Source organism: Dromiciops gliroides, chromosome 3, assembly GCF_019393635.1.
Source record: "Dromiciops gliroides isolate mDroGli1 chromosome 3, mDroGli1.pri, whole genome shotgun sequence".
Lineage (NCBI taxonomy): Eukaryota > Metazoa > Chordata > Mammalia > Microbiotheria > Microbiotheriidae > Dromiciops > Dromiciops gliroides.
The window spans coordinates 87,749,126-87,762,713 of NC_057863.1; the positions used below are offsets into that span (position 1 = coordinate 87,749,126).

Genomic DNA, 13,588 nt, shown 5'->3' on the forward strand with positions numbered 1-13,588 from the left:
AGACAGGGTGGGTCTTGTGTGTCTGTGTCCGGATTTGGGCTTGGTGCCTCCCTGGGTCCAGGGCTGGTGCTTTGTCCACTGTGCCACCGAACTAACCCATGATGACATCATTAAAATAGGGTTGAGGTGATAGGGGAATAGATTGGGGGAGGGAGAAGGGAGAGATAGTTCACATGAAAGAAACAAGAAAAAAGCTTATGGAGGGGAGGAGAAGAGGGGGAAGGAGTTGGGAAGTGAGTGAACCTTAATATCTCAGAATTGCTCAAAGAAGGACTAACCATACATACTCAAGTAGGTATATGTAATATATTTTTGCCTTGAGGGAGGGGAGGGAATGGGGGCGGTGGGGGAAAAAGGGAAGGAGGGGAAGGGTAGATTGGGAGGAGAGAGCAGTAAAAAAGCAAAAACACTTTCAAGGAAGAATGAAGATGTTCTGCATTACTGCACATATGACATATTGAATTGCTTGATCTCATAGGGAGGGTTGAGGATGGAGGGAGGGAAGAAAAATTTAGAACACAGAAATTAGCTCAGGGACCTTGATCTCATCAGAGTGGGCTCATGGAGGGAACAGGCAGTTCATACCCAATTGGGAGGAGCATTCTATATAACCCTACATAAAAGTAGGAGGGGGAGGAGGATAAGGAAGGAAGGGTGAAAAACAGGGAGTGCAGAGCAAGGGAGAGGATAGTCCAGGAGTAAAACACTTTTGAGAGCAATAGGTAAAAAGAAGATAGCAGTAAATGTCATGGGAAGGGACTGGGATGGAGGGAAATAGTTATGATGATTGATTATATGGCAAAACGTATGGTAACCTACTTTGCTGGGCTTGTTATGAAGAAAATTCTCTGTCAAGCTTAAGGTACTATATACAGGTTATGATGAACATGATACTATCAGAAAAACCTGGAAGAGATCTACATGAACTGAAGCAGAGGTGAAATGTAACTGTATACAAAAATAACAGCAATAGTGGGGGATGATCTGCTGGGAAGCATGTAGTTATTTTCAGCAAGGCAATGATCCAATATAACCCTGAAGGACTTATGAAGATTGCAGCCTATCTGCAGAGAAAGGGAACTGATAGTATCTGAAAACAGATGGAAACACATTAAAAAATTTTTTTTCTTTTCCTCTTCGACAATTCTTTAATCTAAGGTTTTGAGGGTTTTTGTTGACTGTTTTCTCTCACAACTAATATGGGAATTTTTTCCATGACTACTCATGTATAACTTATTATGAATGTGCTTGAGTTTCTGTGGGTGGGAGAGTGGGAATGGAGGGAGGAAGAGAAGTTGGGAACACAAAGTTTTTAAATTGATGTTAAAATTTTTGTTTTACATATATTTCGGGGAAATAAAAATTCTATTCAAAACATAACAACAACAAAAAAAAGAATGGAAAGAGAGCAGAAGAGTGTGGGGGTGAGGAAGAAAAGAAAGGTTAGGAAGAATTCTCACATAACAGAGGGGCAAGTGGCCAACCATACAAACAAGGAGGAAGGAGTAGGGCTATGGCTTACACTTCAACCTAACTCTCATCTGAATTGATCAAAAGAAAGAAAAATACACAGAGTTTGGTATAGAAATACATTTCCTCAACAGGGAAATGGGAAAGTGCCAGGGAGAATAGATTGAGGGAGATTTATCCCAAGCAAAACAACTTTAAGGATTTGCAAAATACTTATATCCCTTTTTTTTCCTGTTTAGAATTTATTTCCAAATTATGTGTAAAAACAAATTTTGACATCAATTTTTAAAAACTTTGTATTTCAACTTCTCTTCCTCCCTCCCTTCCCACACCCCACCCCCCAAGAACTCAAGCAATTCAATATCAGTTTATCCTTGAGTAGTCATGGAAAACATCTCCACATTAGCTAGTTGTGAGAGTAAACAGATAAAAACAAAACTTCAGAGTAAGGAATTGTCAAAAAAAAAAATGCTTCAATCTGTTTTCAGATACCATCAGTACTTATAGCCCTTTTTGAGGTGGCAAAAAATGGAATGTGAGGGGGGTACCTATAAATTGAGGAATGTTCAGAGAAAGAACTGATGAAGTTGAATGCAGATTAAAACATACTATTTTTCACTTTTTTGTGGGGTGGGGGTTTTTGGTGTCTGTTTTCTTTCACAACATGACTATTATGGAAATATGTTTTGCTTTGATTGAATATTTTAGTTATCAATTGCTTATTGTCTCAGGAAGGGAGAGAATTTGGAATTAAAAAAAAAATTTTAAAACAATGTTAAAAACTATTTCAACGCACCACTGGGGGAAAATGTTAAAATTGGGGAATGATGAATGAGTTATTCTACACAAACACTATAAATACTATTTATTCATCAGCATAATGATCAACTAAGATTTCAGAGGGCTAATAATGAAACAATGGCACCAAGGTTCTGATAGAGGTGAAGGATTCTAACGCAGATGAGACGAAGTGGGAAGAGAGGGGTGATGGACAACTTGGACAATGTGGAAATTTGCTTGGTCTATCTGTATTTCTTTGTCTTGTGTCTCATGGGCGGGGGTGGGGGGGGTGGCGGGGGAATCCAGGGTAAGCTTGGGAGAGGGTCAGAAAGCAGATCATGGCTTATTAAAACAATTAAAAAAAAAAAACAAACATCTTTTTGGGGCAGGGCAATGAGGGTTAAGTGACTTGCCCAGGGTCACACAGCTAGTAAGTATCAATCTCTGAGGCCACATTTGAACTCAGGTCCTCCTGAAACCAGGACCAGTGCTTTATCCATTGCACCACCTAGCTGCTCCCCAACAAAAAATATTTTTACAAAAATATTATAAGGAACATAATTTAATCTTTTTGAAATTCTGAAAGTACTTGAATGCTGCCGATATCATTAGTTATAACTATCACAGTGTAATAATCACCTGAGTTCAGGCATAAGGACTATCCAAGATCATCTAGTACAATTCTTTCATAGAAAAGAATTTTGAGACCCAAAAAGGCAAAATCACTGGCTTTAGGGTCACATAGCTCATAGTAAACAGTAAGGAGTCAAACTCAGGTCCTTTTCCAAAGTACAATGTTACCTCAGGATATATAATAGACATATTATGTTGCTGAAGATTGGGCCATATCTATAATGTACCTATGATATTCCCTAGAGGTTTGCTTCTTTGCTAAATTATGTGATGGAATAAAAATATGAGAGGGCATGGTTTTCTGGTAATGTAATCATTTTTCAATATGGCCAGCGAATCATTAATAAAATGAGGTTGATGCCATCTTCCTTAGACCAAAGACCCCTTTCCCTGAGGCTGAGTCCCAGTTCTTACACCCTTCCAGCTTACAGGTCCATCACAAACAGCAATCCAACTTAATTGGTTAGCATCAATCAAGCTCATGAAGTCTAAGATATCAGAAAAAAGAATGTAAGTCCCCCCCCCCCCAAGCTGGTCAGAACAAATCTTTTTCATCTATGTGGTAGTTTAATCTCATCAGTAATGTTCTTGGGCTACCTAGACAAAAAGATATGTTATCCACCCAGAGACTCCTTTTGTGAGCTTAGGTTGGGTTGGGTTTGACTCAGATAAAGGGAATTTGATGGAATCTCTCAAGAAGAGGGAGGACTAAGAAAGAAGGGGAGATCTCTGGGGTCCCCTAAGATACTGATTCTTAATAATTATTCTCACAATTGCTAATGTTAGCTTGGTAAATTGTCATTTATCACAAATGTAATTTGTCACTAGAACTCAGTACAATTTTTATAATACGATGGGGACTGGAAAATTATGGGCCAACAAGCTAAAAATCACTTTTAACATTTTTAAAATAAAGTTTTACTATATTAAAAGTGTAAAAACCCATTATTGGCAGGTGGGTCATACAAAAAATAGGCAGTAGAGTCCCAGTTTGCAGACTCTAAAAACCTGCTACACCATCAAGGTAATTTCCAAAGACAGATTATTTACAGGCCATCACAGAGAGCAACAAATCAAATTCACAAGATTGAAATATAGAGAGAAGGTATACTATGCTTAAAGGAACCACACATAATAAACTAATATTAATATTTTAAAATATGCATCATATTCATTTCAATTCATCATGAAAAGTTAAGTGAAATACAAGCCAGATAAAACAATATTAATATATAAAATATATAGTCATAATTGTATCAGTGTCATATATCCATATATTGAACTTAAGTTAATATATGAATCAATAAAACAAAAACTGTAGAAGAATCTAATGTTCTCTCGAAGCTGGAAAAATCTAACATGGATAAACAAAAAAGAAAAATATGGAATACTACTATGCTATAAGAAATGATGAAATGATGAGCTGGTTGGATTAGAAAAACATGGAAAGATTGCATGAAATAATGAGTGAAATGAGCAGAACCAAAAGAACACTGCATACAGTAATATCAATACTGTTCGAGGAACAGATCAAGTTATTTTGAGTATTATAAATACTCAAATCAACTACAAAGGACCCACTGAGAAGATGCTATTTATCTCCAGAGAAAGAAATGGATAAATAGAAATAGGTATAGTATGGTTTTACCTATAAATACATAGGTGTCAAATTGGTGGCCTTCTCTAGTATTGGTGGGGAGGAAGGGAGGAAAAAAAAAAGTACACAGCAGAGAACAAAAGAAAACTCAGAAGGAAGCACAGAAAAGCAGGGTAATTTTGGAAAATGATGCATAGTAATTTGTTACATAGTTTTTCCAAAACAGTAAACAATATGAAATAGAAATTCATGGTTTGTTTCATACTGAATCTTCTTTTTGTGTTATTGCTGTGTAACTGAAAATGCCTTTTTCATTTTATATTTAGGTTCAAAACGAATAAAAAATTTAAAAAAGAAATAAAAAAAAAACCTGAACAAATGGAAGAATTGAGAGCTGAAAAATGTATGGCATCCTCTGAATAGAAAATTAAAGAATATATCTATTTCTCAGAACTACATGCTACCTATACAGAAATAGTATGTGTGTTAAGGAACAGAGAAATTTTAAAGGCTCCATAAGGGAGAAAATTTAGGAGGCAGCTAGGTGGCACAGCAAATAAAGCACTGGCTCCGGATTCAGGAGGAGCTGAGTTCAAATCGGCCTCAGACACTTGACACTTACTAGCTGTGTGACCCTGGGCAAGTCACTTAACCCTCATTGCCCTGCCCCCCCCCCCCAAAAAAAAGAAAGAAAAGAAAAGGAAAAGGAAAAGAAGAGAAAATACCAAGTTTAGATGATGGTAACATAGCATGTATGGAACACATTAAGATCTGCAAGGTACATTTCATGTACTTTTATTTCAACCTCACAAGAACCCTGTGTTATTAATAAACATCACCCCCATTTTACTGGTGCAGAAATAGAGGTTGTGAGGGGTTAAATGACTTGCGCAGGTCACACAATTAGTAAGTGCCTTGGGCCAGATTCAAACTCATGTCTTTATGACTCCAAGTCCGGTACACTGTCTACCCTGCCACCGAGATGAAATCGTCTCCATTGTCTAGGAGTTTCCAGTGTGTCAGTGGAGCAGTTTTGGGGAGTCAGGCCCCCTTGGGGAGATCGGGCATGATCCTAAGAGATGTGTTAGTGATGAACCAATGGAAGGCAGTAAGATGGGTTGAATCCCACCCTTCCAGGAGCTTTTCTCCAACACAGTCACTCCTACCTTTCACCTGTCATTCCCTAATACTCCACCACTGCTGGACAAGTTCCCCATCTCCCCAATGACCCCACAGGGAAATTGTAAATTATCTTCTATCCAGACAGCCCAAGAGTCACACATGCCACTGTGGAAATTCCAAGCATACCCGCCCCCAACTTGTGGACAGAGCAGGTGGCCTTCAAAGGGTGAGCTCTATAGAAAAATTTTATAAATGAACAAATATTAACTTGGCCCAGCGGGGAGGGGAGGGAGGGGACACCACTGGAAATCCATGTGCTCAAAAAGTTTTTGCTGATAGAGGTGCATAATCCAAAACAACTGTATCTGTATCCGAGACCACAGACAAATAGCTATAATGTAAAATATTTAAAAGTACATCATGAATTACAAAACGAAATATTAAAAGATTGCCACCTACCCACCAGGGGGTTCAGGAATTATACAAAATAACCTGAAAATCAGAATAGATGGAAATTCCAGAAGTTTCACTTTTCATTAATGGAACATATATAATACAACTATCTCCTAATTCTTATTTCATTATGTAAAATCCTAAGAATCTGTATCTGTACAGTTTTCTTCACCTTCTTGCTAAAGAAGGGCCTAGAAACTAAAAGAATATCAGTTTTCATTTAATGATGTAATTCTTCTTTTTTTTTTTTGGTGAGGCAATTGGGGTTAAGTGACTTGCCCAGGGTCACACAGCTAGTAAGTGTCAAGTGTCTAAGGCCAGATTTGAACTCAGGTCCTCCTAAAACCAGGGCCAGTGTTTTATCCACTGCACTACCTAGTTGCTCCCAAAGCCTTTCTTTTGTAAACCTAAAGTATCACATCAATGTAAGCTACTCTAACCTTCAGAAGGGACTTCTCCATAAGATGCTCTACAAGATACAGCTGAGGCTTTCTACCTAAGAGACACACGAAAAACAAAGCTGCTCTATTAGTTCTACAATTGCTGAGACAAAGTAAGTGATGGAAAGAATTTTTCCAAGTATCCGCTCCCCCCGTGGTGGAGCTCCCATATACAACACCCAAATCTCCTCTTACAACTTAACTAAAATTTCTATTCTTTCTGAAGGCTTTTTATTCAGTTACTAATCATACTGTGACACGTTCTTTCCCCACAAAATTATGGTTTGCCAGACAACAAATTGCAGTAACATTCACACTCTCCACACGCTGTAACAGATGACTTACCTGACACTGGTTAATGGCCGCATGGTTACCATGGAATGGAGACTGCCGATCTTTATCCCGATGATGCCTACTGCTGTGTTTACTTCTCTGTAACTGCTGGCGCAGTTTTGCAATCTAAGGGGGAAAGATAAAAGGCATCATTTTTAATCTTTTTCCTACTACATGAAAATATATACAAGCATTGGCCACTATTTGGACACAGTATGTTTATTAGATCCAAAAATTAAGTTATTAAAATCACAAAATCTAATCTCAAGCAAAAAGCAAACATTTATAAGATAAGAACACTTTTACTTATGGAGTCAAAACAAAAGTCTTGTGGAGGAAGAGAGTGCTGGGTTTGTTTTTTAATTAATAAGCATTTATTTTCTCTTCCACCCCAGTGAAAAACAAAAACAAAAACAGGCACGTATAACCGAAACGAAGTCTTCCTTAGACAGTCTCGAAGATGTCTTTCTTATCCTTCATCTTGAGACCATCGTTCCTCTGTCAGGAAGTGGGAAGCATTCTTCATCATTGCTCCTCTGGAAATGTGGTTGGAAACTACATGGATCCATTTCCCTAAGTCTTTCAAAGTTTTGTCTTTACAACGTTGACACTAGAACATTTTCTCCTAGTTCTGCTCCCTTCATTCTAAATCACTTCCTAGACGTCTCCCTGTTTCTTATGAAACCATTTCTTTGGTTACCTCTTATGGTACAATAGTACTCCATATACACTGATATGCCATTACTTGTTCAGGAACCCCCATCCAGGTGACGGCATCCCACTAAGTTTCCAGTTCTTTGCTACCACAAAAAGAGCTGCTAGAAGTATTTTTGTGCTACTAGATTCCAATGTCAGTGAATCATAATATATAGTAGGTCCTACACAAAACTAGAAATATTTTGACCTGGTGATGGGCCTGTATGTCTATTGTCAAGGATTTATCTATCAAATAAAGTACTAAACATTTATTAAGCGAAGGAATAAAAAAACATTTATTTAAGCACATATGGAGGGTTGGGCACAAAGGACAGAAAGACAAAAGTCAAATAGTTCTTGTCCTCAAGGAACTAACATTTTATCAGAAGAAACAACAATCACTGAGAGCGTTATTCAGAAATCAGTGCAGTTTTCAGCTTTTGTAACTTGAAACAGCTCTACAACTTTTGGGGACACCCTATATTCCAACTATTAAGTACCTAGAATGGGAACCAGTTCTGTGGTAAGCACTGAGGATACAAAGACAGAAACGTCTCTTTCTAAGGAGTTTACCTTCTGTCGGAGGAAACAACGATTTAGTAGATACAAAATAAGCACCAAGCAGACACAGAGAACACTGGATGAAAGAAGAGTGGCAGCCAGGATGAGAAGAGCCTGGTACATGCATAGAGGAGGTGGCACCCCCAAGGACAGTCTGAGAAGAGGCAAGCAAAGCCTAACCACGCTTTGGAGAAGCTCATTATCAGGCTGCCCAACGTGCAAGGTGCATTTTGACCAAAATAACTCGATTAGGCACAAAGACTATAATCTACACAAACAAGGGGAGTAACTTACAGGGATGAAATAAGTAATACTTAGAAAAAAGAAAAATATACTTTAGAGCAATGACATCTTCAGCATATGTGACCAATCAAATCACTTATTTGACCAAGAATTTATTCACACACTAAACAACTGCCAATTTCCCTCAAAATACATATTTGTTCTCTTTTAAATTGAAAGTACCCACCCCACCCTATCAGCAGAAACCATTTTTTTTCATGTTTTGAAATTGAAGAAGAAATATTTCAGGCTATCAGTTTTTGCTTCTTTACATAACACCACAGTGAAGTTGTTATTAGTTGTATTTTTAAAAAACACCATTTGGGACTTGAGTAAGCTTTCTGCCATTTTGAAATAGATCAATGTTGTTTTTGTCTAGCTTGTATCGTCAATTTTTTGGGGGGGACAATGAAGGTTAAGTGATTTGCCCAGGGTCACACAGCTAGTGTCAAGTGTCTGAGTCTGGATTTGAACTCTCGTCCTCCTGAATCCAGGGCCAGTGCTTTATCCACTGCACCACCTAGATGCCCTACCAGTCAATTTCTTAAATTTGAAATTATTCTTCATAAATTTCCTTTGTGGTTTAAAGAAACTAATTTAAGCTAGTTTCTTAGCTTTAACTATACAGTTCTCTTTTACTCTTCTGTGATTAAACTTTGATAAATTAGCAGGCAAGCTAAAATTAGGTTCTTGATGCTCAGTCAAAATAGTGGTCTTAAAAAAAAAAGATATATTGGGAAGATTAATGAATTAAAACTCCTCTAGTACAGAGCTTATAATATTAAACAGAAAACAGTATACTGATCTCTGCTCCTCTCACTTGACTCTACATGCCATGTTCATGTCTTTGCAGAGGCTTTCCCCCATTGGAAAAGCTGCTTTCAGGTAGGCATTGTCCCCCCTTTGTGTCTGCACCCCAGCTGCTAGCACACTGCTTGGCCCATACCTGCCACCTCATATGTACCTGAGGCGTGGCTGATTGACAGTGTAACTGAACAAAGAAAATAGTTCTGTTTGCCTTTTGCCAGACTTAAAGAGGCATGGATGCTTTTCTGCAAAATACTGGTTTCATTCAATATAAAGTATATTACAAATTAAAAACAAACCAAAGAATCTAGACTACAGATGACTCACAAAATCTGAGGTACAAAGGAAGCCCAAAGCACCTGTTAACTGGAACTTAGTACAACATAAAATGCCACCAACTCCACTTGGGCCCTTTCTAGGCCTAAAGGACAATGGTTGTTGTCCCACAAAATACAGGGAGCAAGGAACCCAGTGTCCTGGGAAAGGTTCCTAACAATATTCCTAATGATGTAAGAGATGTACCAGATTTTGGAATTCATCAAGCCTCTTTTCTAACTGACCATTACAGGAGTAAAAATCTTCTTGGAGGGTGGGGACAGACAGACAGAGAGGGGTGGTGGTGGTGAGGACAGGGAAAGTGGAAGCTGGGAAGGGGTGGAGGGGGGAAGGGAGAGGAGAGAAGGGAGGAATGAGAGAGAAATAGGGAAGGTAAAACAGGAAAAGGAAAGGAGTGAGAGAGGGTGAGGGAGTGGAGGGAGGGAAGAGAAAGAGGCCTTACAAACAGGTTTTAACTTGCAAGTCCTTGCAAGGAGTTAACAAAAATTTTAAAGCATTTAAGTCAGGGAAAATGGCTGGACTAGGCCACGTACACACAGAAAAGAAAAAGAAAATCCATGCTATAGGCAATGTAAACTTGAACAAGAATCAAGGATCAATTTCAAAATATCCCAAAGAGAAAAAAGTACTTAAAATTTGTAACTATAATACATGGTGCTATGCCCAAAAAAGGAGATCAAGAAGACACCAGCAACTGCCAAATAACATGTGAACCTCATCTCCAAAAAACCCCTTTATGACAATCATCTTGGTCTGCACGGAGAGAGGACATCTGATGAAAATGACAAAAGACAAGCACTCAGAAATGATTTTTTTTAACAGAAGACCACATCCTCACCATCACAAAACTAATCAAAAAGGATAGAGACTAAATCAATAACTGAGTTATAAAGAGCTTTAAAGTTTGCATTCAGTTTTCCATAGACGAGGTTTTCATTTGGGACTCACAGCCAGTTGTGAGGTAGGTAATATAAACACAATCATCCTCATTTTGCAGAATAGAGATTCTGATTTTATCTTATTTTTTTTTTGTCATGGACCTCTTTGGCAGTCTGGTGAAGACTACAAAAATCCATTACAAAATGTTTCCAAAACATAAAAGATATAGTTGTTCATGGCCATGCCCCCTACTCCCAATCTCTCCCTGTGAAGCCGGATCCTGAGGGTCAGATAAATTGAGTGATTTATCAATGTTCATATGACTAGTAAATGTCAGGTGGCACATGAACTAAAGCCATCCTGATTCCAAATCTGCACACTAGTACCTATCACATTACATTTTTTCTTGATTCAAGTTGATATGCCAAGCCCCAGGGATACAAAGTGGGGGAAATTAACTGCCCTAAAGGAACTCATAATCTGACAGGGAAAGACGATAGCAGACAAATACAGTATCAGTCTGGATAATCAACAAACTCTGTACTATTTTTTGAAAATTTCAAATTCTAGCAATCCAATTTACTTTTTTTTTTTTTGGTGAGGCAACTGGGGTTAAGTGACTTGCCCAGAGTCACATAGCTAGTGTCAAGTGTCTGAGGCTGGATTTGAACTCAGGTCTTCCTGACTCCAGGGCTGGTGCTCTATCTACTGTGCCACCTAGTTGTGCCCCCAATTTACTTTTTTTTTTTTGGGGGGGGGGAGGCAATTGGGGTTTAGTGACTTGCCCAGGGTCACACAGCTAGTAAGAGTCAAGTGTCTGAGGCCGGATTTGAACTCAGGTACTCCTGAATCCAGGGCCAGTGCTCTATCTACTGTGCCACCTAGCTGTACCCCCAATTTACTTTTGATCATGAGGCCACATGAGCTGCCATACAGGGTCTATTTCTTCCCAAAGTGTATTTCTGAACTAGTTAAATTTGCAAATTATCCAGAACCTTTTTTTCACTCCTTCATATCTGTAAAGGATAATGAAAGCAGGAAGTAATAAAAGGTCTGAAGTAATTAAATATAGCCCTTTTTTTCCTTGGGACAGAGTAACAGCAATTTAGAAGCTGTTTTCTTTGGCACCTGATGCTCTGTCTTAAGGATGATTCTCTCATGAGTTTTTAATTCTAACCTACATTAATCCAATTTAATGGTTTTCATAGTCTTTGTTTCTGGAAAACAGTGGCCTTACCGCCCACAGGCAGAGGACCTGTGACATAAATCCTGACCACGAAAAAAAACCATACCGCAATTTCGAAAAGATTTTCCTTTTATTTTGTTTAAACCGTCAGCTTATATTTAGTTCATAGCCTTATACCTTTCGTCACCTTTTGGCTTATTTATATGCAGTTTTCCACATGTGCATCATTATAACATTTTCCAGTTTTATCTTTTTTCCTTCAAGCTATTCTCTCATTAACAATAAAATACCGTTGAACATTTATTATTTTCTTCCATGTTATGGTTGTGAAAACAAATATATCTTGAAAGAACCATGTTTTATACTGACCTTCTTAATGACTTATTAGAAACACTAACAATTGCTACAATTCATTAAACTTGTTTAGTAACCATTTAAACAAATGAAATTCAACCCAGGAAATATGGTAATTTTACACTAGCATTTTGGGGGTGTCAGGAATGATTTCATTCAGAAGGTATTTGAACCGAGACTTAAGGAAGAGAGGGAGACTCTCTGAATTAGAGGCAAGAAGGAGAGCACTCTCAGCCCATGGGCAGCCAGGGCAAAGGTGCAAAAAGCAGGAGATAATTGTGTGTGAGATGCTGAACAAAGGCAGAGTGCTAGAGAGGGAGTCATTTCCAGGGAGGCTGGAAAGATAGGCTGAGGTCAGGTTGTATAGGCCTTTCAAAGCTAAACAGAGGAGGAGATGGGTTTTATCTCACAGGCAGTAAGGGGCCATTCTAACTACCTGACTAGGGGAGTCACACAGTTGGTTATACATTTAGGGAAAATTCTTTGGCTACAGTGGATGGACTAGAATGGGAGAGATTTTGAGGTGAGGAGGGGGACGAGGACCTCAACAAATGTGGTAGCTGTGGGAGTGGAGAAAAAGAACCAGATCCAAGAGAGATTGTGAAGGTAGAAACAGCATTATTAGGGTAGGTGTTGGGCTGCAAAAAAAAAAAAAAGACTGTGAGTCAGGAAATGAATTAATTGATGAAGGATGTCCTGCGACTCAATATGTAACAGACACCAGAATCTGGACCGGGTGATAAATCCGGACAGCATGAATCTCAAAGAAAGAGAGGTTATTTAGTGAAAATGGTAGAGAGGGGGCAGCTAGGTGGCGCAGTGGATAGAGCACCGGCCCTGGAGTCAGGAGTACCCGGGTTCAAATCCGGCCTCAGACACTTAACACTTACTAGCTGTGTGACCCTGGGCAAGTCACTTAACCCCAATTGCCTCACTAAAAAAAAAAAAAAAAGGAATAGAAAATGGTAGAGAAAGAATCTAGAAATAGCCACCATGATTAATGATTCAGGAGTTTAAGAAAGTATGTAGGGGAAGGGAGGACACACTCACTGAGATATAGTAGATGGAAGGAGTGAGAATGTGTAAGATGAAGTCTGTTAATTATACAGCAGGCATTCCAGAGGTCACAGTTGAAGGAGTGGGCAAATCTAGATGAGGAGGGGGGTGGTTGTTCAAGTGGATAGGAAATAGGGAGAAGTCACCTGGGGTTTGGAGTCATGAGTTCAGAGTCAGGTATGTTGTAACAAACTTTTCTACCATAACCTCTAACTCAGATTCTGATTTTGTGAATTTTGTTTTTCCTAATTTACATGGTGATGATAAGCAGGAGGAGGTTGGAGAATGGTTGACCATCCCTAAGATTAACATAATACAATAACTACCACTTTAGGGAAAGAGGAATGCCAAAACCTTCCCCAAATAATCAATTAATTCTTGGGATGTTACCACTGTTCCTATATCTTTTATAGGGTCTAGGAAAAGGGGAGACTCAGGAGTATAGCCACCAAGAGACAAAAATATTAAAGCTGGATACTGGGGGAAGCTAGGTGGTGTAGTGGATAAAAGCACTGGCCTTGGATTCAGGAGGACCTGAGTTCAAATTTGTCCTCAGACACTTGACACTTACTAGCTGGGTGACCCTGGGCAAGTCACTTAACC

General features: G+C 38.7%; 1 protein-coding gene across 1 annotated transcript in view; it reads right to left on the reverse strand.

Annotated features, from left to right (window-relative positions):
* Positions 1-13,588, reverse strand: part of FAM117B (family with sequence similarity 117 member B) — a 111,740-nt gene that overhangs the window by 27,286 nt on the left and 70,866 nt on the right. The window contains 1 exon segment of the mRNA XM_043998762.1: positions 6,841-6,954. Coding sequence (XP_043854697.1) covers positions 6,841-6,954 — 114 coding nt within the window.